The sequence below is a fragment of the Abrus precatorius genome, unplaced genomic scaffold (genome assembly GCF_003935025.1).
Source record: "Abrus precatorius isolate BTA unplaced genomic scaffold, Abrus_2018 Scaffold10, whole genome shotgun sequence".
Classification (NCBI taxonomy): domain Eukaryota; kingdom Viridiplantae; phylum Streptophyta; class Magnoliopsida; order Fabales; family Fabaceae; genus Abrus; species Abrus precatorius.
In genome coordinates, this window is record NW_020874292.1 from 18553610 (window position 1) to 18581533 (window position 27924).

Sequence of the window (27924 nt, forward strand, 5' to 3'; positions counted from 1 at the left end):
TACATTGTACTATAGGCACAACTTGTTTATATAAATAATGAGATGAGATGAAAGGAAGTATATTATGGAAAAAGCTTTCAAAGAATGATTGTGATGAAAAGGCTGATATAACTCAATATAGAAGTTTGGTTAGCAACCTTCTCTACTTGAATGCAACTAGACTAGATTTGATGTTCTTTGCTCGTTTGCTTTCAAGGTTCATGCATTCACCAAGTTTAACACACTTTGGTGTAGGCAAAGAGTGCTGAGATGTTTGAGAGGTACAACTGATTTTGGTATTTGGCACTACAAAGGAGATGGAAGGCTTCTTGACGGTTATGTTGATAGTGATTGGGCTGGTTCTATTGATGATTCAAAGAGCACAACCATATTTGTCTTTTCACTTGGAAGTAGGGTGTTTTCATGGAACACCAAAAAGCAATATGTAGTTGCTCAATCTTTAGCTAAAGCAGAGTATATTGCTGCAACAGCTGAGATAAGTCTGTAATTTGATGTACTTTAGAGCTTATAATCATATACTTAGATCTTATTTTTAATATAAAATGCACTAATTATATTGTTAATTATTGCAATTTAGATAAAAAAAAAAAAGGTTATCAGTGCATTGTGGAAGCAATTTAACAAGAATTGGTTGATTTTAGATGAAAAGTATGTCATGTTCATTAGCAAGCACGACCTTGTTTCATAACTACTTGGGAGTGCTTTTTAACCACATGCATGGCCGTGTTGGAGGTTATACACGACTGTGCTAGATGAATTTGAGTTCAAATTTCAGATTTAAATTTTAAATCAGAAATTTGAATATTGGATTTAGATATGAAGATTTGGAGTGGTTTTCAGTTAACATTTTGAAGGTTGGCAAATCAAATCTTCTTTCTTATAGATTGAGTTTATTTCTTGGAGGCCAAGTGACGATTGGAGAACTCAGTATACACCTTATATAAAGAAGCTTTATGCTCCTGACAGAGACACCTTCTACACTTCACCTTCTTCCCCTAAGTTGTGACTTAATTAACCATTGAGAGTTATTGAAGATAATTGGCAAAGACGAGTATCCCTTCGGAATTTGAGTGAGTGACTGAGCACCCCTTGAGGAATTAAATTTAATGGGCTGTAAAACTTTTCTTAATTACTATTTACTATTTTAATTATGTTTACTTATTGCAATATATTTGCTTATGTTAATAAAAAATGTTATAATTAGTAGTTTTAGTTTGCTTGTATTTTGGATAGATTTGCACTCCTAATGTTTGTGGGTGCATGGCATTTTGCTGATTGCATGTATGGGTATTATGATGGGATATCATATCTGATGTATTTCTATTTAAATATCATGCATGAAAGCAGAATTGTATGGTTATGTAGCAAAAACAAAAATAGCTTTGTTTTTCCTTTTTCACTCTTCTTCTTATATGGTTTTATGATTCCCATTTATGTTTTTATAGTATTTGCTATCTTCATTTAACATCAAGGAAAGTGGAGAAATATGGATACAATGAATGAAGTAAATTATGAAACCAAAAAAAAAATAAAATTTAAAGATGAAACAGGTCAAAGAAGGTTTAGAAATTTTTACTTGGTTGTTATTGAATCACATTTTAGAAGAGAAATTAAGAGTGAAAAAACCATTAACTCCTAAAAACTAATTTTTAATGTTTAATTTTAATTTTGATTAAATAAAAACTAAACCTAATAAAATCCACTGTTGAGTTGTTAGAAGAAATTAAAGGATATTAGTGCAAGTAACAAGTAAAAAATGTTTGTATATTGTCACATAAAGAAGTCTAATATATTTGTGACTTGAAGTTTATATATATCTAGTTTACATAAGAAGCCCACAAGGAGTAGGCTGATGTCTTAGTTTATTGAGTTACACTTGAGCAGGCAATAAAACAGATATTCTAGACATAAAAGATGAAATGTTACGTATTTTTAAAATTTGTAAACTTACACAAATTGTCCTCGAGAAAGTAGTGGCAATTTGTGATGACCAATTCCATACAGTAAAACCATGCTTGCCTCCAGTAAGGGTTCATGTACAAAGTCATTGCAATTACCAACAATATTGATGCGTATGAGGCACCAAAGCTTATGCAGAAAACATACCTGTCAACCAAACCTCCTTTGTCCCCATCAACACTTGAGTCATTGGGTAAAATAACAGGTGGTTGTTCATTAGGATAACAACTTTTTGGTAGTGGAGGTCCACAAAGAAAAGGATTACCCTCATAGCTTCTTTCATCAAAGGTTATAAATTGCCCTTTCCTTTCTGGTGTTTCACCTGATAAGTTGTTATGCGCCACACTGAAGATGGCAAGAGAGGTTAAATCACTTAATTGAGAAGGAATTTGACCACTTAATATGTTAAAAGATAGATCCAAACTCTCTGTTTGTACCAAATGGGAGAATGTAGCTGGAATTTTCCCAGTCAAATAATTGTGGGACAAGTTCATTGCTCGAATTTTTGTCAAGTTTCCAAGAGCAGGTGGGATATTCCCACTTAGTTTATTGTAGGATAAATCAATTCCAGACATAAAAGAAAGGATTTCCCCTGTATAATTGTAGGATCTTTCCTTTGTAGTGAAGTTTACTTTCTCTTGGACATAAGGCAATGAGTTTTTACCTCTATCATAGAAGCCACCAAATATCATCTGTGATTGCACAGGGTTCTCATTCTCAAAATGCATTTTGCCCAAGCAACTTGGTATTGGACCAGAAAGATTGTTATGAGAAAGATCAAGGATAGTCAAATCAATCAGTTGGCATATTTGCTTTGATATTTTCCCTAAAAAGAGATTACCTTTCAAAAGAAGAATGCTCACCCCTGAATAACTGAGATCTTGTATCATATTGTGTATGTTGGCATTTATTTCGTTGTATCTAAGGTCTAATATCCATAGGGAAGAACTTTCTCCGAACATCCTTTTTGACAAGCTACTCAACCTATTGTTGTTCAAATGAATGAACCTTGCCGAAGCATTAGCAAAAGATGGTACAGAACCAGTGAAACTGTTGTCTGACATATCTAGATAAACTAGAGATTGAAGTTCCACAAATTGAGTTGGAATAGATCCTTCAAGATGATTGTTAGACAATGAAAGCGCCACTAAGTTTGATGAATTGCCTATCACCCTTGGTAGTTTACCCCCTAAATGATTATTGCTTAAATCCAAGGCCAACAATGATGCGTTGGGAAAGCTACTTGGGATGCTACCAGAAAGGCTATTGCCATCCAAATACAACTGCTCCAAATGCTTCAAATTTGACAAAGTAGGAAACAAAGATCCATCTAATTTATTGTTTGAAAGTTTCAGAAAATTGAGCAGAGACTTATCCCCAGATATGTTCTGCATTTCTCCAGACAAATGATTGTCTGAGAGATCCAATGTGTCTAGTAAGTTCATTTGGCCAAAATCATGAGGAATTGAACCTTGGATATTGTTTATAGACATGTTTAGAAATTGCAAATTTGGAAAGATTGAACTTATATTATTGCTAGGTATGTGGCCAGTTATTGCATTATCAGACACATCAATTCTCCTCATGTTAGGAAGGGGATGTGATGGTAATTGGAAAGTATTTGTAAAAGAACAATTTCTAACAAGAAATTCAGATATTTTTGTGTTGTTTTCCAACAACCAGTTCGGAAACTCTCCTTCCAACTTACAACTAGTCAAATCCAGACTAGTCAAATTGTATTGGTAACGAAGAAAATGGGGGAGTGGGAGAAAATTAGTCACTGTTGTTGAAGACAAACTGAGGACTTGTAATTGAAATTTTGGAATCCAAGTTTGCAAACTAGGATGTGAGTCTAGTATTACTCTGTTTCCTTCACCATAGATGAATTTGAGTTTTGAATGATTGGCAAATGGTTTGAAAGAAACAGGAACATCAAATTGGTTTTCTATAAAACCAAAATATTCTAGTGATGTAAAGCTTGCAAGGTTAGAATCAAAATTTCCAGTGAAGTGATTATAAGAAAGTTCCAACCTTCGAAGAGAAGTCATGTTAACAAAAGATGAAGGAAGTGGACCCTCAAATTCATTTTCCCCTAAATCTAATTCTTCCAGCTTCTTGAGCTTAGACCAACCTGTAAAATGAAAAATTGAAATTAAAAAAAAAATCCATCTGAAAAAGGACAAAATGAAAAGGATGTAGATACTTTTCGACATACTAAAGGACATAGTTCTGTAGATGTGATGCATAACATAAAAAGGTATTCTAATAGCCGAAATGATTAATTTACCAGCATCAGGAAGGGTGCCATTTATTTCACATCCTGAAAGAGTCAAAACTTTCAAAGACGTCAATTCCCCAATACTTTCAAAAAACACATTTTCTATCTTAGAATTTTCCAATGTCAAGTGTTCGAGGCAACTTAGGTCACGAAAGTCTGCACAAAATTAAAAATAAAAGGAACCTTAAAGAAATCAAATTATCAGTTAATTTACCGATAAATTAAGAACTATTAGTACCTTCAGCAACAATTGTTCCTATAAATTCGTTTTCACTCAGAGAAAGCACCCTTATAGATGTGAAGGCTTTTAACGACTTCCTCAACATGCTTCCATTTATCATATTCACATCTAAGGCAAGGACTTCCAATTTACTTAGAGGTTTGAAACCTGAAAAGATGTAAGGTGGGTTAACTAAAAATGCAAATATGTCTTAATTAAGGTGAATATGGCAAGGCAAATGTGTCTCCATCAACAAACAGACAAGTAGATTTTTAATATTAATTGATTAAACACCTTGATGGACAACAAAACTATTGATCTGATTATCACTTAGATCGAGAATCTTCAAGCTGTTCAAAGCTGATAATCCTGCTACAATTAAATAGAAAATTGATTATTATATCATGATGTGTGTTTGTTTTTAAGATACCACAACAAATATTTTCGTTGGAAAGATAAATATCAATTAGATTGATAATTCAAACTTGCTAAATTCGCTCACTTAAGCAAATTGTGACCAGGAAGAAATGCTTGAAAATTTATTTAGTTCCCTTAAGATCATTTTTGCTTAAGCAAAATTATGCTAAAAAAAAAGGAATTTAGACCAGCTAAATTCTAATTTGATGAATTTGCTTAAGTGAAACAAGTTAGCTTAAGCAAAATTTTCGAAAAGAAAGGAGAGAACTAATATGAAATGAGTTTTGAATTTTCAATTTAAAAACCCTTCAAAACGAAAATCCCTTTTCAAGCAACACCAAATGACATAGAAGCCCTTAACCAAAATCCTTCTCCCCCTTTCTCCAACTCTCAGTAGGACAGTTCTGACTGCTCCAACATTGGAGGAGACGCCGCCTATGCCCTTGCTCCCTTCTCTTTTCAACCCAGAACTGAATCAATGTTGTGCAAGCATTTTCGAGCTCTTTACAAGAGAAGGGATGTTATTTTTGAACTAGTTTTGAGAAACAAATCTCTCCTAGTCTCCTCTTATTTCCCTTCTCTTCTCCAAGATTCTTTCATTGCTGCTGCCAATGGGTCAAGTCCAAGTCTTCTTCCCCTGAGCCATTTTCTTATCTTGTAATATTTTTTATCGCTGAGATGTTGTCCAGGGGACAGATCTTTGAATTTGTCAAAGAAATCATCAATAGAAAAGGAAGGTCAATCGATGTGAATGTTGTTGCAACTTGTGTTAACGGGTTTGAGACTTTGAGTAGCAATTGCAATCACCATTCTAAGAAATTATTTTTCATATATATTATAAATAATCAAAAGCAGTACTGACCACTGATATTTAACGATCCTTGGAGCTGATTACTGCTTAAATCAAGGTGTTTGAGATTTCGAAGCCCACTTAGAGATGAAAGTATTTTGTTACTGAAACTGTTTGAACTCAACCCCAGGAATTGTAACTTGGTTGGCCATGCAAATCCATCATTCTCTAATAAAAAATTGTAAACTTTCAGTTATCAGTACTCAATAAGAACAAAGAACATAGTCCCGTGGATAATGGATTGTGTCAACGAACCTAAATGCCGCAGGATACTCATATTCAATTGGTTGACAGCTAAGTCAAGGATTTCCAGAGACCTCAGTTTTGATATATCTAGCAATGTATGTACTCATTACAGTTACACATATTGTTCAACCGTAAACAAATAAACAGGATTTATAATATGCGCAGTGTGACATACTTAGAATTGATCTCGAAGTCATTTGGCTATCTACTAAATTTAAAGACTTGAGGGATGAAAGCCCAATAAGAGAAGATGCAATATCACAGTCAACAAAGTTATTTTTGGACAAGTCAAGTACCTCAAGATTCTTCAACATGGAGCATAAACCTGCTAGGTATAAAAATCAACATTAATTGGCTGTATCAACGAAAGGTTAAATTACCCTTTATCCCTTTTCATTTCACGCTTTCTCAATTTATTTTCTATATTATTTTTTAATATAACTGAAACCCTTAATTATATTTCTTCTTTTGTATCACTTAACCTTCCTACAGTGCGTCTTTTATGTCTCTACTCTTAAATATGAATAAAAAATAATTAAATTGTGCTTATTAAAAAATAGTTAATCTAATCTAATGTTCTTAATATTACCAAAAAATAAATTTATTTTCATAATATATCCTTTATATAATGTATATTGCACAAAAAATAAATCACTTAAAGATGTTTCAACATTTTTATTAGCATTAAATAATATTAGCTGATGATTTAAATTTCTATGCAATGACAGCAAGATGGATAAAAATAGGATATAAAAAAATTTATCATTTCAAATGTTTGATGTATATTAAGATAGTAAAGAATAAAATTATGTCATATTGTTTAATGTTTAAAATAAATAAAGAATAATAAAACAAGATATAAATTATATTTAAATGACAAATAGTCTTTTTATCAAAATTAAAATAGTTTTCCAAAAAACATTTTAATTCAAAATTTTGACTTTTAATAAAAATATTTATTAAAAAATAAAAACACTTTTGTCTATATATAATATTAAAATTTTATTATTAAATCATAATAATTTTCTTCAATTTTTTACAATTAAAATATAATTTTGGCAAAAAATTATAATTTAAATAAAAATAAATTTTAAAACAATTAGATTTCTATTTTATAAAATGAGTATAGTATAAAAAAAATTAAAAATGCTCATATAATTTTTTTTATAAAAAGTATTTAAATTATATTTTTAAATAATTATTTTTTACAAAATATTAAAGATGACATAAATATAAGTAATAAAGTAGTAGAAAAAAAAGTTATACTATCCTCGTATTTCCTATAACTCATCCCCTATTCAGGATAAAAACTTGAATTATAAAGCTAGAATATATAACTCAACAAGATAAATTATTATATTTTATTGTTACAAACACCAAAAGTAAACTAAGATAGAAAAAACTATCACATTCCTTTTTGTCTTTGCCACCAAACAAACAATGTTAATGTTAAAGAAGAAAAATAAATTCAAGAGGAGATTTAAACCATGAAAACTAATTTTTGTAACGCCCCAGATTTTGTAATAATATTTAATTACTATATGTAAATATATATATATAGAAATTTTCATGTGTTTGTATGTTTGAGTATGTGATGATGATGGGTATTAGATGGTGGTGTGAATGCATGAAGTGGATACATGTGTATACGTGAGATGAATGTGGATGTTGATTGTGCATTGTGATTAGATGTAAAAATAGATTAAGTAAGTATTTCTGAGATGTTCTCGCTGTAACGAGAAAGTCCTGGGAGAAGAGAGTGAGACTGTGGTTTTCTTGTTGTAACGAGAGAGCGACACTGAGGAGTAAATTTTTGGGTGCAGTCTTGCTGTAGGAGATTCTGCAGAAACCAGTTTCCCCTGAGATTTTTGCTGTAGCGAAAGAAGGTGTCTCCTCGCTGCAGCGAGAATATGTCGTTGTAGCGAGTGTGTGTGATCAAAGGAGTATTTGAAGGGTTTAGGGTTCAGTAAATTCATTTTCCATCCCTCCCTTTGAAATCCATTCGATTCTCTCTAATTGCAACCTGTTTTTACCGATTAAATTGCCTCCAGAGTCATTTGGAAGCTAGATTGAAGGTTGAAGTTAAGTTTGGGACGCTTGGAGGTAAGTTTATGAGTTAGAATTTTTGGTTTCTCATCCCTCTTTCTTGTATTCTCAGTTTCTCATGGGGGTTTCCATGTTTTAGGGACGAAAATTCGTGAGAAGAGCTAGTCTATCGTGGATTTTGTGAAGGGTCTTCATTCCAAGGTAAGTAGAGTAAATCCCAAACCCTAACCTCTCTTGGGTAGTTCAAATGGGGAATCCTTAACTACTTAATAACTATCTAAATGTAAATTGTAATAAAGGCTCTAAATAAAAAGGGTCTTCGAGGAACATTAGGATTTTACTAAGTAGACATTGATAGGAGTAGTCAAAATATGTTGTTTAATGCTTTTGGAATAATGGATTATGTCAGACCTTAGGATAGAAGACTTTATTATTATTATTGGAAAGATGTGCATGTTGAATCGTACGATTGGACTAAGTCTGGAGGTGTTCGACCTTCGACACATTATATTAATCTGTGTGATGTATGAACTATTTAAAGGTTTTCTGTATCGAGTGTTTGTTGATGATTGTGGTATGCAGATATTGGTTGAACTAGGTTGTAATGAAAAATGTTAGAGTATTGTGAATGAATGAGTTGGTTGGTGGTTTTGTAAATTGTTAAATGTTATGATGTTTGAAGCATGATATATTTATGTTGCTTGATAATTGGATATACCAAATAAGTGAAACCATGTTATTGATAAGAGTGTTTGAATATTCTTAAATAAATGAAAAGTTGTCTGTATGACATGATCATAGTGCCACAGTGAGCGTAGTTAAGTGCAATGAGAGCACGTGTGAATGAATTAAATGAAATGATGGAAAAAGTTATTATAATACGGGAGTCAGGATAGATGAATGGATGTGATTGGAATACAGGTATTGCGATACAACTCAAGGGGTGTACTTGTAATATATGTATTGTAATACACCAAGTTATTTGGTCAAGACTCACGTGTTATGACACGTTGCCCTATAAAAGGGTGTGAAAAAGAGTGAGAGGTATTGGTAGTGAGCTTAGATAGCTCAAAGATACACTTGGGGTATAGAGTCCGGAGAAGATTTGAGAAATTTTAGAAAAATAAGGGTGGTGAATGCTTATTGTGACCGTGTGCACATTGATTTATTGAAAGTGAAGGCAGTCACAGGCCACGCACTTATTTTCTGACGAGACTTCTGACTATATCTTTGCTGAAAGGGGTTAGAGAGGCACACGTGTATCCGTGTTATTGCGGCTAACCAGTGGTTATCTAAACTGTGAAGTCCTCACGGGATCCCAGGGGCATTGAATGTGAATGTGAAATAAATGTGAAAGTGTGATGTGTATGAAGTAGTATAGAGATTGTACAATTGTGATATATGCATTGTAACATGTCAGTTGATGTTGTTATGATATATGTGTTGTAATACATCGACGAGGGCGATTACGACACGTGTTGTGACATATCGATTGACGTGGTATAATACATGTATTATGACGTGCTAATCAGTAAAAATATGCATGATCTGAAGTGGTGAACATAATTGATTGTTTGTCATGTGTGCTCCTTTGTGATGGTGATTTGGTGACTGAGTGTCATTGCTGATACAAATCCATGTAAAATAATATTTCCAGTATTATGTATATAAACATGTAATTATCTTGTCCTTGTTAACAAGAGATTTAGTGGGGTGGGAGATACTCGTCCTTACTAATATTTTCAGGTAATAAAAGTGAAAAGATAAAAATGTCTGGTTTGTCCTTGGATCATAATCCAAGGGATGTTAGAAGAAAAACTGCTCTGTAGGGACTAAAGCCATTTGAGAAATTGTATTGTTTTATCTAATTATAAATTGTGTTTACTAAAGTTTGTAAATGATTTTAATGTCAGATTTTAGAATTTAAATCATTGAGCAAATTTTAATTGTAAAGAATATTTTGAAAATGTTCTTAGTGGAAATTTAAAATTTATATGTATTTAAAATAAACTAAATAATTTACTAAAAGTAATGTTAAGTTTTATTTGATTATTTCAAAGTTTCAAAAATTTTATCCTTGGAAGCGTGACTCTTTTGAAATTTTATAAAGCTTTCACAAGAAAGAAATATAAAATTTTGTCTTGATTTTCTTAGTAAATCTATGAATAGAAATAAATTTATTTTTTATCCACCATATAAATTTGTTATATTTAAATAAAGAAAATGAGGGTATTACAGTTTCAATATAATTTTTTATTTTCATTCTAGAAGTTGTATATAATTGTTAATGTTATACCACAAGAATAAAAAAAGTTATTTAAAATAAAATTTGAGTTAAATTATAAATTTAAACATTATACAACATATTTTTATAATTTGATATCTGTACCACAAAAGTTATAATTTATTCCTTATATTAGTAATTAGAATAATCATTGTCATTTAAAATTACGTTGACAATATAAAATATGGAAGAAACCACAATGTGAAAAGAAAAAACTTATATAAGAATTAAAATATAAATTTTAAATACAGAAACTAATTTGTAAATTAAGTTTTGATTATAAAAACTTAATTTCTACAATAACCAGAAATTAAAAAAAAAGTACCAAATAAAAAATTATAAAAATTTTAAAGGACTTAAAACTTATATCTAGTATAGTTTTGTATTCTAAATATAATAAATTTATAATTTTTTATCAAGAAAAAAATACTGTAACTATTCTACAATAATTGATGTACAGTAAAAATTATAATGAAAAAATATTAACTTCAGCTATTAAGACTAAATGTAATCAACTAATTATAATAGAAATTTGTATAAAGAAAATTGTTTATTATAATAAAAAATATGTATTTTAATTAGAAAAAAAAACTATATGAATTTGTAGAGAAAAATAAGGTATTGAATGAAAAAATTATAAAATTTTAAGATACTAAAAATTAATATCTTTAAACAAATTTATATATTGTGTTGTTTCAAATATCAAAGATATTAAATATTTTTTTTATATAGCAAAAAACAGGTTTTTTTTAATATTGTACTTGACGCATAATAAAAATTATATTAAAAATATTAATGCTAATAAGTTATTTATTCATTTAAAGTTATGATAAAAGATAAAAATATAAAATAAGAAAATGTTAATTTCAGTTTTTTCAAACTGAATTTAAGCAACTAATTATATTAAAAAAAATAAACATTTAGATTCTTAAACTTAATCCTAAAAATTGAGATTAATAAAAATCTATAAAATTATATATATATATATATATATATATAGAGTGAAGAATCAAGTATATTTTGAAAACAATTATAAAAGCACTTTTAAGCAAGTTTAGTATCCAATATTCTTTTAAAAATTATAATTTGTTAGTATAGTTAACACTTATTTATAAGTTATTCTATATAGTAAAAATCTTACATTTTAAGCTTTATACAAGTTTTTTTATACATTTTAATTCACCTATTTAACACTGTCAACACATGATTAACAATAAGAACTAATTCAAAAACATTCACTTTAATACTAAATTTATAATTTAATCATATCAATAGACATAGGAACAAAAAATCATATTAATAAATTTATAATTTAACCTAAAATTTAAATTAATAAAAAATATTTTGAAAGTAATTTTATTAAATAATGTAAAATTAATTAAAATTTACTTATATTTTTTATCATCATATTTCAATTTATATTGACTTATATATTTGATACTAGAGACTCATATATAATATATATATATATATATATATATATATGAAGCTAAAAGGAGGTAAAAAATGTAATTTACCGTTAACAAAATAAAGAAAGTTAGCCTACCATGAATATGAAGATCCGAGTCCAATCCAATTGCAGACAAATATAGTTCATTCAAAGAAGTGAACCCCTCCAGTGAAGGCAGAATGTCATTAGTCAAATAGTTGTAACTTACGTCAAGGACCTCCAAATTAAGCAACTTTGATGACAGTGTTTCAAAAGCTAATGAAAGGTTGTGGAAGAATCCAATAAATATTAGAAAAATAGAACAAAAAATGTTTAAAAGGAAAACTTTCTTTCTACCATTCGGTGATATCATGTCCCCTTTATATTTGGGATGAATTTTTCGGATGAACATATACAAAATAGATTAAAAAAGTTGAGAAACAAAAATATTATATATGATATTATGTGTGATATGTTATTTTTTTATATTCGAATTTTTGTGTATGTGAAATTTTTTTTAAGTAAATGAATTAAAAAAAGACTAATATTATTTCTTAAGAATGAAATTATCTGGGCTCACCGTGGGCTGAAGTTTCATTAAAATTGTTAGAAGATAAATAGAGAGACTTAAGAGACGAAAGCCCATCCAAACAAGAGAGAATGCTGGCAGCATCATTCAGTTTATTATTACCCAAGTCAAGGACTTGCAGATTTTCCAACCCTGCTTCAGTAAGTGGAAACGATGGTTATACTGTAACAGAGATTCATTTCCAATTTTTCACTTTGAAAACATAATAATCAGAAGGATATAGAATTTATGTGAGAATAACCTTCATTTGCTGCACAACCAACGATGTAATTTGATGACAAGTTGAGATTCTTCAAATCTTTGAAGACAATAAAATCGGAGTAATTCAAATGCCAATTTCCAAGCCAATCCAATTTCTCAAATTTTGTTTTGATTTAAATTTTTTATCTATTTATTTAATTTATAATACTTATTATTAATAATCATATAAAATATCATTTTTAAATATAATTTACTTTAATAATACTCATATAATGCATAAAAAATTTATTAGTTTACATGAAAAAATATGTTACCTGATATCAAATATTTGACTGTAAAAACTAATTTTTGCCTCTCAAGAATTGCCTATAAATTTTTAAAAAATAAAATTATTTTATAGAAAAATGAAAAACTTTGAAACAAGAGGGATTGATTTTTGGAAATGAAAGTCCTACACTGTGTAAGTTTATATCCAATACTAAGAAGTAATTTTATTTATGAAAAAAAAAACTTGAATTTGGCATTTTCTTAAACTCCAATGACGAAAAAAGAGGATTAATATATATATATATATATCAATGAGGGATCTGAGAGGGAGAATTTTTGAGTGTGGTAAAATTTTTTAAAAAATTGAGAAATATGAGAAAAGAAAGAACAAGCTTTTTTTTTTTTGGCGAGAAAGAGGCAATAAATTTTCAGAGGGAAGAAGTTTTTTGGATAGAGCAAAATATTTTGAGGAGATCTTAGATTAAAAAAGGGGAAGCAACATAGAGAAAAGAGAGCAAAGCACTTAGCCAAGAAGAACGAGAAAGAAAAATCATCATCTTTAATAACTATTGAAACTTCAATAAGCTAATACTTTTGAAACAAAAAAGCTACTCCACCGCGACTCGATTCCGTTGTCTCCATTAGACTTTTTTGCAACAAACTCTCTGAGAGAAATGGGTATATTTTACTCTCAGCTTTATTGAACATTGACCGTATGTAAACTCGAAATAATATTTTTTTTTCATTTCTATCAAAAAGCTGTTGAGGGCACGAGAACAAAATTGCAAATATCAATTTTTATGGATATATCTAATTATTTCTTTTTTAAAAAATATAAAAAGTGAAAAAGCTGGTATGTGATTTAATGTTTTATCTAATCATTCCCATTCTCACACATTTTTTACTTTTACTTGTACATGTTTTACATTTATTCATTTACGTTAATGTTTGGTCACTTTTTTACTTTTTAATCTTCAATTTTAGCATTTTTTTACTTTGTTATTCTGTTCATGTAATTTGGTGTTTCATTCTTTGAAAATATGAATTGTTATTATTTATTTTGTATTTAAGTATAAGTGTTAAAATAGATTTGTTGTTGTTAACTTTATATGTAAGTTTATTTTATTTATTCTGATGTTTTATTTGAACATTTATTTTTATTTTATTATAAATTTAGATATTTTTTATTATGTATATAATAATAAAATAATAAACTTTTTAACGTATCAACTCTTATTTTATTTCTATCTAGTAGTTAAATTTTAATGTTTAATTCTTTGAGTTATTATTATTATTATTATTATTATATGAGATAGATATAAATGAATTTAAGAACAAATTTATATATATATATATATATATAATTTGATTTTATTATTTTTATTTTTTTAGTCATTAATATCATTATTTTTATTATTTTATATGTGTATGATATCGATATAATTTCATGTAAATCTATGTGTTGTTACTTTCTATTATCATGCTAAATTATAAAAAAAAATTATCTAAAATTAAGCAAGTGGATAATACAATATTTGCATTGATTTATAATATTAATGTGTAACTACTCTATTGCCATGTATTATAAATTGATAAAACATTTATGTACAAATTTTACCTTGGGTTCCATGTAATATGTAACACCTTATTTTAATTTTTCAAATAAATAAATTTCACAAAATGGGGGATAATAAAAATCTTCATTCAAATGGTTCCCAATACACAAATTAATAAAGTATTTCAAAATAAGGATGAATTACAATTTATATCAAATCATTGCTATAGACTAGTTCAATTACATCAGAGTTTTCAAAGAAAATAACTTTTTAAGTCTTGTAGCAGTTTTATTCATCCTTTACTGAGTCTGGTGCTAATCGTCTTGGTCATATGAAAAATAAATGTACGGGTGAGTATTCTACACTATCAAACACACACAAGCATAGAGTCTCACCTGACATGCTTCTACACATTTTCAACATAACTCATATCATTCATCAACAAACATAAAACAATAATTTAAGTATTCCATTCTCATTCGTACACAGGTGTGCTCACTACACCATCAAACAATCCACACACAGGTGTGCTCACTACACCCTTAATCATTTCACAGCCACACATATGCTCACTGTGTCACTTTGATCACAGATTCCTGATGCTCTTAACCTCAGGGACTTACTCAATTCACACCATGGATGGTTGCCGGATAGCTCCTACTTCACGGATACAACGTGTGCGGTACTAAGCTCCCAGCAAAGGTGTTAGTCAGAATTCGAGTCAAGAAGAGAGTGTGTGTGGCCTATAGTGCACCCACGCTCATTGTTGGTGTCACCACCACCCTTTCTTCTTCAAGGTATTTCTACTGCCCCATCTTCCACACCTTTAGTATATCGCCGAACCATTCATAGTTTTTTAACATTTCAAACATGACCATGTTCACATCTAACATGTCATTCACACATATTTCCAACCATTCATATTATTCAACATCAATCAATGGCATGTAAACACACACATTTCATTTATCTCATATTAGTCATTCTCAGTCGAAGGTATAAACATCCATATTAAACCCTAAACCCTATAAAAAAAAGGAATTTATTGGCTTACGTACATTATCCTCATTTGTTATACATTATACATTGCTTTGGCCAAATTTTCTTGACTTGGACATTAGAGTTTATTTATTTATTTCTTTATTTATTTTTGCAGAAACACAATTTGTTAAGTTAACCAAAGCATCGTGAGAGACCTCCAACAACTTTCATCAATCACTTATGAACCATCAGTACAAACTATTTAGGCTTCCCTCAACACTCTGATACTTAAAATTGACACCATCTGTAGGAAATGTTAAAGTTATTATCAAACCTAGCAAGAAGCACATACATTATCAACTAGAGAGAATTAAAGCACAATAGAACCTAGTTTATATAGCCAATCATCTCTTTTATACTCTTGTTCGTCCACTCTACCAGAACCCTCCCTTCCACTGTGAATACCCAATTTTATTCAGGTCCCATCTAAAAAATAAATGAATAAATAAATACATAAATAATAAAAATAAAATAAAAATTAGATAAGATTTTAAATTTTAGGTCTATAAGAGATTAGGATTTTAAATTTTAAATTTTAAATATGTAAATATTTAGGTTAGTAGATTAGTGAATAGATTTTAAGGGAAGTGAATGGGATATTTAAAGAAAATGTGAGAGGTGGCCATCGAAAAATAGGAAGGTGGATCCTTTTTTTTAAAAATAATAAATAAATAAATAAAATAGGATCTAGGGTTAGGAAGTGTGGCTATAAATAGGAAGCTTAGGTCTTTAGAGAGGAACCTTGACACTTTATATTTTTACGTGACACTTTGAGAGCATAGGGAGAAAAAAAAGAGATAATCCTAGAGAGAGCTCAGGAAACGAAGAAAAAAGAGGAGAGAGCTAAAAGAAAATTAACCGAGAGCATATCAAGGCACACCCGAGGTCAACAGAGAGAATAAACTAAAAGAATTGAAGGATAAATTCTCCAAATTAAGTAAGATTTCCTTTTGTGCCCTGTTCTTCATCTATTATTTGCTCTTGTTTCTGCTTGTATATTTTGTTTATATTAAAAGTCTCGAGTTTTTGTTTTTAAATGAAATATCACTTCATCTATTATTTGCTCTTGTTTCTCCTTGTATATTTTGTTTATATTAAAAGTCTCAAATTTTTATTTCTAAATGAAATATCACTTCATCTATTATTTGCTCTTGTTTCTACTTGTATATTTTGTTTATATTAAAAATCTCGAGTTTTTGTTTCTAAATGAAATATCACTTCATCTATTATTTTGCTCTCATTTCTTTTTTTTGTTCATATTAAAAATCTAAATTTTTATTTCTAAACAAAAATCTCTTTGTTTTATTATGTGCACTTTGCTTGCATTTCTATTTTTTTCTTGTTTTGTCTGTTCCCACTAAATGTATCATTTTTTTAAATGAAAATTGTCTCTTTTCGCAAACCCTAATCTTCCCAAACCCTAAAAAAATTTAAAAAAAGGGGCATTGTTTGCTTTGCCTTTTTGCCAACCCTAAAATGTTTTCTACCCAAAAGAGTTATTTTTTTTAAAACCCTAAAAATAATTTTTTTTTGAAAAAATCTCAAGTATTTCTTTTTTACAAAACCTAAAAAATAGCCTTTTTTTAAACTCTAACTATTTCACAAATTATAAAAGTCTAAATTTTCCAAACCCTAAAAATTCTTTCTTTCTTTGTAAATCTTAAAAATTTTAATTTCTTTGCAAATTAAAAAAAAAACTAATTCCTAAATCGAACAATAATTATTTTCTTGTTGTTTTTGTTTGTTCTTGTTTTTGTTTTTGTTGTTCTATATATTTCTCGTTTATTTCTTATTATATATATATATATATATATATAATCCAATATTAATAAGACATTTTGGTTATAAAAACAAGAGTTTTTTAAATCTACGCAACAGCCAAGTAATTTTGATAGAGTGGTGGATCCACTTTCAACATCGTTTGGATCGTAAGGGTTTATTGAGTAGTCGTGTACTAACTTAAACTCCGCAAGAGTAGATTTACAAAAAATAATAACAAAGTAAGAATTAAGCTAAAAAAAAAATAACACTTTTGAAACTAATCTAAACCTAATTTTTAAAAGAACTACGTGACAGCTTTGATTTCTACATTACACACAGAGGATACGTAAGAGCGGGAACATGACCGGTCAAGTCCAAATTTTTATTTTTTATTTTTTTCAGGTTTCAATTATTTTAAAAAAATTAAACTATGAGCAATTTAGAATAATAAAAAAGAAAACAAAATTTTTATGTTTATTTATAAAAAAAAGGGAATAAGTAAATAAAATAAAAAAAATGTTTTAAGACTATTTTTATCAATGCAAAAAATGTGAAAAAAAAAGAGAGAGGGAGCAATAATATCCTATGATTAATCTCTTCTCCTTATTCAAATTAAATTTTTATGTTTTTTTTAAAAAAATAAAAAATAAATATTTACTAAAAAAATCAAGTTAAATTTTGTTTAATATGAAAAATAAAAAAATGATATTTTATAAATAATCTATTTTCCCAATTTAAATTAATTTTTTTAATTATTTATTTAAAAAAAAAAATAAAAATGAATATTTTACTAAAAAAGGAAAAATTAAATTAAATTTTGTTTAAATTTAATCAATTAAAGAAAAATAATGATATTTTTAAATAATCTATTTCCCTAATTTAAATTAATTTTTTAATTCTTTATTTAAAATTAAAAAATATAAAAACGAATATTTTACTTAAAAAAAGAAGGAAAATTAAATTCAAATTTTGTTTAAATTTATCCCATTCTAAAATAAATAAAAGGAGAATAATATTTTGTAAATAATCTATTTTTCCAATTAAAACTAATTTTTAGTTTTTAACAAAAAATATGCAAAAATGAATTTTTACTTAAGAAAAAAATCAAGTTGATTTTTATTCAAATTTATTTAATATGATAATAAAAAAGAATAATATTTTATAAATATTTCACTTTCTCTATTTGAATTAGATTTTTAGCTCTTTGTTCAAAAATAAAAAATACAAAAAAAGAAAAAAGAAATCTTACTTTAAGAAAAAAATAAAAAAATCATGTCATATTTTATTTAAATTTATTTAATACGAAAATAAAAGAAAAATAGTATTTATATATATATATATATTCATTCCTTTAATTCAAATTTTTTTAATTGTATTTCTAAAAAATATTTATAAATTAAAACTTAAAAAAAAATTGTTAAAAATGAGAAACAAGATTAAAAAAAAATGACAAATAAAAAAAAAAAAACATCAATAATTTTCTTTTAAAATGAAATAAATAATTTTTAAAAAGTTGAAATGATTCTTACACAATTAATTAGAAAGTAACCGTTTTAATTAACGGACGTTGTAGGGTGCTAATACCTTCCCTACGCGTAAACGACTCCTGAGCCCAAACATGGTTTCAAAGATTATTTTATTAAAAAGTTTTTCTAATATTTTTTTCTTTAATAAACTTTGGTGGCGACTCCTTGTTATAGCCGTCCCATCGTGCCTCCGGTTGCGACATCCACCAAGAAGAGACAGTTGATAATGAGGACATTGTTGTAGATCTCTTCCATGACCCTAAAGATTTGGAATGATGAGGACGTTGTTGTTTAGCCCCTATAGGTGTTGATTTAAAAGATCTAGAGAGCATCCTAACCATACCACCCTTCTATGACCCAAAAGATTTGGAATGATGTATTCATAATTTGGAGCATTCTCTATCTCGAAGCCATTGCTCACCTAGCCTAGGCACTACCAAGACGAAAACTTTCCCCTAGAATTAGAGAAACATTCAATTAACTTTGACTATAGCTATTAGGCCAAACCTCATTCTGAAAGGGCTATGTGGCCCTTTATAGCTCTATGTGAATTTCAACACCCTTTCATTGAACATCTAGTAAATGTTGTTATACCATGTCGCTTCAAGGAACCATTGCCCATAGAAACTATATACAAGGAAGATAGATTTCAAGAGACATTTGGATGCTATCTACATTGAGATGTTATTCTTAAGAGCTCTAAAAAGTGTCATTTATTGATCTTTCCCACGAACCCTCAAAGGTCAAGCCTTGAGTTGGTTTCAAGCACTCACCTAGCCTCTATATGTAATTAGGATTAGTTGGTGATAACTTTTGCCTTACACTTTACTAATGCAAGAGAGGCACCTCAAATCTTGCACACCTTGGCAAGAATCAAGCAAAAGGTAGAGAGAAAATGGGTTGTTCATGGTTGAGGGAGAGGAACTTCTATGGATATAAATGGTGGGTTGAGGGAGAGGAAAAGAAATAGTGGAGAAAAATCGTTTTAATAGTGGAGAGTTGGGAAGTGATGGGTTAAGGGAGAGAAAATGAGAAAGAAAGGTAGGGAGAGAGAGAGTGTGTGGTGGAGATTGTAACAGCTATGAAGACCGAGACCCGACAATCCTACTACTTTTAGATAACTTGATTTGTAATGTATATAGATTGCTATTAAGAGTCTTGGATCAAATGGGATTTTTTTTTCTTTTAACATGTGTATAGGATTATTCAACCTGGTTTATGGATACCAATATCATTCTTGAGTATTGAGAAACTTGCTTTTTAATATATTTTAAGGTAACACGCGGTCACGACATAGATCTTGATTCTTTATGCACCTGATAGGCAACAATTTATAAAGATTTATGACATACTCTTATTACTAATAATTACTTATGAGATTTTGTTTTCTTCATTTACTTATAGTTTAGAAAATCATAATATCAGTAAGTACCACTTGAATAATATAGCCATACCATGTATTGACATAACTATACAAATGGACTCCAATCTTTTTCACCTACTCATGAGCCAATTACTAATAATATGAGATACAACATATGGTTTATCACATCAACTAGAATTCTCTTAGGGGACAAACCCACAGAGTTCACATTCATTACCTGTATGTATTGAAGAACCAATTTCCTGCCTATTTAATTTCATACAAATAAAAATCAGGAGATAACTGATAACATAAACCTGGTCATATAAATAATCCCATAATTATCCAAAGTAACTGTAAATTATCCAAGAATCTTAAAACACAATCCACGACCATCAGAGTACCAAAACAAAGTACATTACACCCAAGCTACCAAAATAAAATATAAAATATCGAATTCTCCATCCTATAGCAGGTGGAGTCCTCTAGCAACGAACAACAAAAGAAATGACTATTTAGTAGTCATGACTCCTTGGAAGGGTCCTCCTCTATCGCCTTGGTATCTAAAGGATCATCTTCAAATTAAGCTCAACGTGGAGAATAAGACAAAGAAAGGTCATCTTCAAGATCTGTGACCACTAAAATAAAATGTCCAACACCACAACATATTTCAACAAAGGTAAAGAAAAGAAGGAGTGAGATATATTTCCAAGTAAATATCCTTCAGAAAAAAAACAAAACAAAGTAAGTACGAGCATACATCACATTAATGCCATTGTAACTTTTACAGTCTAACAAAATGCAAGTCTAATTACATGATGCATGATTAATGCAAGTGATAACTCTTGGTTTGTAAAATCTCATTTTCATGCTTATGCGACTCTAGATCCATAACAATCCTATTATTCGGAAGTTGTTGGGAGGTTCACTAGCCGTCCTACATTTCGCATGTATGGTGGGGACTCGAACCTCCACCGACCGATCTAACTCGACCAACAAGATAAGTCTCAGGAGAAAGGAGCATCGTGTGGAGATTCCTAGCCAGAGTTCCGGGGCCAGGATACTCATAGGGCTATTGGTAAGTCACCCAACTCCATTAAATCTCCTAGACGTCGAGGTCCTCCCTATCTTTCACCAATAACAGTTATAAAATAACCTCGTGACTTCCTTCACAGGAGAGTGGGATTTCACACACATTTGCCTTCTGAATAGTCATGCACACTTTTGGAGTTTCACTCCCTTAATCACGCACATAGGCGCTGGCCAAATTCAAGATTTTACATCATTTTATCAACTATTCAGAACCATATATATGTAGAGAATTGACAAGTACTTATACCCCCTGCCTCAATGCACTTTCTCTAAGTGTTCCAAGCTCACTAGCTTCGTCTCTTTCCTTGAGTTCCAACCATTACCCGACTAGAGTTACACTAGTCATTTATTTTCAAAAAGAAATAGAACAAAATTTTCATAAAGGTTTACTTTTGGTAATTAGATTCAATTATTGAACTCAAGGTCAGAGCTGCAACCATGGCCAAACTCCTTAGAGCGCATATACTTACATACCAATTTACTCTCAGCGTATCATCACGCATTTCCTACCCTCAAAGGGCTCAAGTTCACAAATGGTGCCCACTCAGCCTGCATATGCCTATATGCATATTCTTAGTGCTTTACACAACACATGTGCCAAACTTGATATTTTTAAAGAGCACAACACATAAGATATCCTGTTCAAATACACCAAGCATGTTACTCATATTGGACATTTCAATAAAGCATTCTGTTTAATTGATCTTTGGTTTTCGACAAGCTTTGAGTAAATAGTTCACTTAAAATAATTCATAATTTTCACAAAATAATATTTACTCAAACATCAAGTGTAAAATAATTCTCAACCAAAGATCGAGATTTGTTATAATCAAAATATACTCATAATTATATTTTAAAACATCAAAAGTCTCAAGTAAATATTTAACAATGTTAACATGTAATTCAAATAGCACATGTCTCCTAATACATGTGTTCTAGACTTTAGGGTTAAGGGACAACCTTCTTTGATTTATTTCCTTTCTTACTGTTTACTTAAAATATCTCCTCCCCCTTACCTTGGTGAGTGAGGTAATCAGCAGGTTCTTTTTCTTGGACTTTCTAGTGTCAGAATTTGCAGTTTCTTGATTCGTTGTGTTCCTAGTTCAAAGAGGAGTCTATCGGAATCCTTTTAGCCAAAATGGCCAAGAGCTAGTATTTTTAAATATTCAGAAACATCCATGCACTTGTTGCAGAAAACTGGAAAATTTCAGATTTGCGCAATGTTTGTAAAATTAAGTGTAACAGAGTCCAAATCATGATCCGCAAATTTTGTTAGAAAGCTAAGATCCTATGGATCAAAATATATTTTAAAAATAAAGTTTTAATGCACAAGGAAGTGCAGAAAAATCAAACTTTGCTGCTGTTCATGTAGGTTTTTCAGCTTTGCACTATTTTTGTAATTCATTTCGTAAAGTATTCAAACGAAGTCCAAAATTAACATAAAAATATGCGTTAGAAAGCTGTTTTCATGTAGTTTATGAAAATAAATTTTTTTGGTTGAAAAAACTCTGTACATAGGGTGTAAAAATTATTTCTTTATACTGTTTCTGCAGAAAACGTAAAAACAAAGGTCCTCACGTATTCTAGCCGATTAAGGGGGCAAACGATATTGGATCAAGATACACCATTGGAAAGATAATTCTGCAAAGAACACATAGGAGGTTGCATGTCAGGTTTTGGAGATCACAGAAATTAGAAAAATTAATCTCTTTTGCTGCTGAAACACTAAAAACGCAGAACAAGGAAAGGTCTCACCATTTTCACTATAACTTGTGATTTTGATGTCCGTTTTGAGTGAAACCAGTTGCATTTGAAAGGAAATTCCATGGGGATCATAAAGGAATGATTGCATGCAAGGTTAAGATGCCAGAAAAATAAAAATCAGTCTCCCTTGTTGCTGTAACACAGAAAACGCAGAAAAAGGAGGGGCTTTACCGTTTTCCTTGTAACTCAATGATTTGATGTCTGTTTTGGGTGAAACAAGTTGAGTTGGAAAGATTTTTCACTGCAAAATACAAATATGCAGAGGTTAGGCTCAACAAAATATGTTCAGATGGTAAAAATTGACTCACACAATGGTTGGACGCAGAAACCTTCATGCTTTTTCATGGAGGAGGTGTCATGGAGAAGAAAGTGTCCAAGGTTTTGGCTGTGGATGATGGTGATTTCCAACACAAAGTTGCTGCAAAATGAAGAGGAAAGTTGAGAGAGATGAAAGAAACCGAGAGTGAGAAAGAGAGAGAGAGCTTATGGGAGGAAGAAGAGAAACAAAAGAACTTGGAATGACATTTTGTGCCACCTATATCATGCATAACATAATTTTGCCACCTACATGTTATGCATGTTCGTAAATTGCCACCTATGTTTTGCATGCAAGGGCATCATGGACCTTTCACACACTAAAAATCTGAAATCAAATTTAAACTTGGTAGCAGTTGAACCTAAATCCTTTAAGTCCAAGAGAAAGGAGTAGCCTATCCACCACTACACCACCTTTGTTGGTGTGTTAGAAATTTGGAAATTAATTACACTTAAGAGATTGTAAATAATTCAAAGTATTAGAAAATTTCATCTTTCAAAAATAAATCAAACATGTATTCAAAGACGAATTATTTTAACGAAAAAAAAATAAGCACTTTTATCTCAACTTATTTAATCAACATCGTAAAATTTTACAAAATGTATTGAATTATCTTTGAAAAAGATTAAATCGTGCTAACATACATGAATATTGAGAGAGTAAAAATTAGGATATTACAGAGATCACTAAAATGAGGGTGGCTTTGGTGAAGCTCTGACGACATTTTGCTATTTTCAATTTTTTTGCATGATTTTTTACTATTTATACATTTTGAGTTTGATTTTATTGTATGAAACTTACATTCATGGTGTGAATGTACTTGAATATGTATGAAAAATTCATAAAATGCCTGAGAGAACTTACCATAGTTCTTGGACCTCTTTCTTGCTTTCTTTTACTTCCTCTTTTTTCTCTCTATGTTTAGAATGCTTTCTCTCAATATTTCTTATTTTCTTGAAAATAAAATTGATTCCTTTCTCCTTGGGTAAAGCAAAATTAAATTTAGATTTTAAAAATAAATATAAAAATTTTTGAAAAAAATTTAGTATTCACAAATACTAACGTTTAACCATATTCAAATAGCAGATTGTAGAAGTATTTTATTCATTCATTTAGTAACACCATTTTGTTGGGGTGTATTTTTGCTCTTGGTATAGCCACTTTTTTGCAGTAATCATCAAATCACACATTGGAAAACTCTAACACCTTATTTATTCTAAGAGTTTTGACTTGTTTACTAGCTTGCTTTTGAATCATACTATTCGATTCCTTGAACCACTCAAACACCTCATCCTTAGTCATCAAAAGTACACCCAAACCTTTCTAGAGTGGTCATTAATAAATTCTATAAAATGTCTACATCTTTCATGTGACTCCACTGAAGAAGAACCACATAAATTAGAATGAACATACTGTAAGATTTCTATAGAAGTGTATTTTGTAACACCCCGAATATTGTAATATTAATTATTGTTATTTATATAAATATAAATGTATATATATGTGTGTGTGTGTGTGTGTATAAGTATAAATGGATGTTGAAATTTTACATTGGATGCGTAATGATGTTGTTTTGTGTGTAATGAGTATGATTATATGTACATATATGTATGTTGTAGACGTGTGTGTGTATATATATATATATATATGTATGCATGATTGGATAGGGCTGAAATAGGCTAAGTGCAGGGTGTAATACTGGGTTGTTCTCGCTGTAGCGAAAGGGCCTTGGGAAGAAGGACCAAAACTGTCGCCTTCTCGCTGTAGCGAGAGACGTCTCGCTGTAGCGACCGAGCGACAGTTTGGGGTGCATTTCTGGGTGCAGTCTAACTGTAACGAGAGGGTATCGCTGTAGCAAGATTCTGCAAAAATCAGGGTGCAGTTTTGTCTGATATTTTCGCTACAGCGTGAGAACGTGTCGCTGTAGCGAGAATATCTCACTGTAGCGAGAGTGTTGCGGCCAGAAAAGAATTTAAAGGGGGTTAGGGTTCGGGGAGGATTATTTCTCCTTCTCCCTTCGAAATCCCTTGGATCCTCTCATACCCAAAGCACTATTCCACCAATTAATTGCCCTCAAAGCCGTTCGGGAGCTTGATTGAAAGTTGAATTCGTGTGGGGAACGCTTGGAGGCCGAAATTTGTGAAGGGAGCAAGTCCGTGGTCGAATCTGAGTGTGGGCCTTCAATCCAAGGTAAGGGGGGACTCTATCCTAATCTTTTGTGCATGAATTGTTGATATTTTGCTGAATATTGTGTTGTGGCTAAGTTAGTAGGTAGGAAATTGCTGAGAAATGTAATGTGGGCCACGTGCCATGATATGTGAACATTATGTGTGTTGATCCGAAATCGATGGATGTGGATTGTATGTAAATGTTGTGTGATAGAATGAGTATGGGCATTTCTGCCATATATTTGAATGAATATTGTGAAAATGTGTCCAAGGGCTGTGTAATATAAACGATAATTGTAGGCTGTGTGCCGTGTGTTGTGAAATGCAATGTGGGCTGTGTGTTGTGTGTAAGCATGATTGTGGTATGCGTGAATGAAATATATGTGTGAATGGGTGTATTAACGCCGTTGTAATGTGCTATGAATGGTTTAGCAATACATTGGGGGTGTGGAAGATGAGGACGGTAGAAATACCTTGGGGAAGAGGGAGTAGTGGTGACACCAACTGTGGAACGGGTGCACCACAAGTCACACACTCTCTTCCTGACTAGACCTCTGACCACTACCTTTGTTGAGCGACCCGTGACTGCCCACGTGGTATCCGTGAGGCGGGGGTAACTGGTGACCATTCATGTTATAAATCTGTGATCACAGTACTATAGTGAGTGTGGCTGATATGCGTATGCATGGGTTTGTATATTGTACTTATGGATGTGAAATGTTGCCGATGTCGTGAATGTATCGGTGTTGAATTGACATGAGTTGTGTGACTATGCTGCCTGTGATTGTGTTTATTTAATGTAGTGAAAATGTGCTGGAGGTGAGATTTTATGCTGACTGTGTGTTTTTGGGTAGCGTAGAGTACTCACCCTTACATTCATTTTTCAGTTAATCAAGACGATCAGCACCAGATTCAGTGAAGGGGTGGATGGAACTGCTATAGGACTTAGAATATTATTTTAAAAACTGTTGTATTTGAATAAGTCCTGTAGCAGCTGTTTAATGAAATTGTAACCCCCTTTCTTTATTTTGAAATGTTTGACGAAACTTGGATTAAAAATAGAAGTTTTATTATTTCAAAATTTTTTAAAAATTCCTTATTTACTGAAATTAAATTTAAGGTGTTACATATTTGTCATTATTTAACTTAAGCCTTCATTGCTTGTGCATAACACACGACTTAAAGAACTTCAATTTTCCAGTCACTGCTCCATCTAACAATCCTTGTTTGCTCAACACTATCAGTCCCTTTTCACTCATATGCCCTAATCTACAATGTCACAATTATGTATTATTAGTATGTTACACTAAGGAATAAGATATTGACATTGTTCCTTCAACAAAATTTCTCAACATAATATATATATATATATATATATATATATCATGTTACTATCTTCCTTTCATCATAACCAAAGTATGTTTAGAAATCACAATTTGTCCATCCTTTCCCAAAAAATTGTACCTCTATTTATCGGTACCAACAAAAATTAAGTTCTTTTACAAATCAAAAACCTACCAAGCATTGAACATTCTGATAATGTCATTATACATCCTTATTTGCATCAAGCCACTCCCTTTCACACTAAGCTCTTTATTGTCTCCTAACTTCACATTGTCATTCCACTCTTTAAATAAGTGAACAATATTTTCTTAAAAGTCATATGATAAGAAGCATTGATGTTCATATTGAACGTCAAAACATCTCTACCGTCCTTTTCATCCAAATTATCTACAAAAGTAGTTGCATTAGTTTGTGTGACAGTTGCATTGACTTTAACTTTGTTGTCTTTACTTTTCCACTGTAACTAGTTATTATTTTTTTATTTATAGTAAAAATATTTTACCATTTTTCACACAATTTAGAGCATGAATGACTCTTACTACTATTTTCTATTTCTATGCTCCTACCTCTACTAACTATAAGACTAATAACATTTATAATATAACAATAGACCCACTTCTTCAATTCCTTAGATTGCATACTGTGTGTTTTATGTCATTAACATTGATACTATTTTTTTCGTACAACATAGAATCAATTAAATGTTCAAATGATTTCAACAGAGAACATAACATAATAATATTTTGGTCTTCATCATCAATTTTAACCTTGACACGCTAAAAATAAAGGATAATTTAGTTAAAATTGACAAGATGATATCTCAATGACATATTCTCAAACATCCAAGGCATATAAACATTGCTTCTGATATAACCGATTAGTTAAAGATTTCTTTTGAAATCTACCTTCAAGCTTATTCCATATTCCCATAGTTGACTTTTTCTCAACCACTTCTTGTAGAACCTTGTCGGTTAAATTCAAATCAGTCATACTATACGTCTTTTTCTCTATCTTATTCTTCCCTTTATCTGTGAAAGTCACATGCAATTTTTCTTCACTGTTTAGCATCATTTCACAACCCTAATGCACTAGAACTATTTTTATCTTCAATTTCCATAGAACAAAATCATTTGATACATTCAATTTCTCAATATCAAATTTATAAGAAGACATTTTGATCACTGGAACTATTCCTTGAAGAAAAAGG

The 27924-nt window shown here is 30.3% G+C and overlaps 1 protein-coding gene across 1 annotated transcript; it reads right to left on the reverse strand.

The window, feature by feature from the left end:
* Positions 1-1922: 1922 nt before the first annotated feature.
* Positions 1923-27707, reverse strand: LOC113851988 (receptor-like protein 15). The gene is made up of 5 exons (XM_027482252.1): positions 27623-27707; positions 4752-4826; positions 4476-4625; positions 4247-4393; positions 1923-4090 (listed from the first exon to the last, which is right to left on the reverse strand). Exons 1-5 carry the CDS (start codon positions 27705-27707, stop codon positions 1923-1925), a joined length of 2625 nt encoding a protein of 874 aa, XP_027338053.1.
* Between the last annotated feature and the right edge of the window lie 217 nt (positions 27708-27924).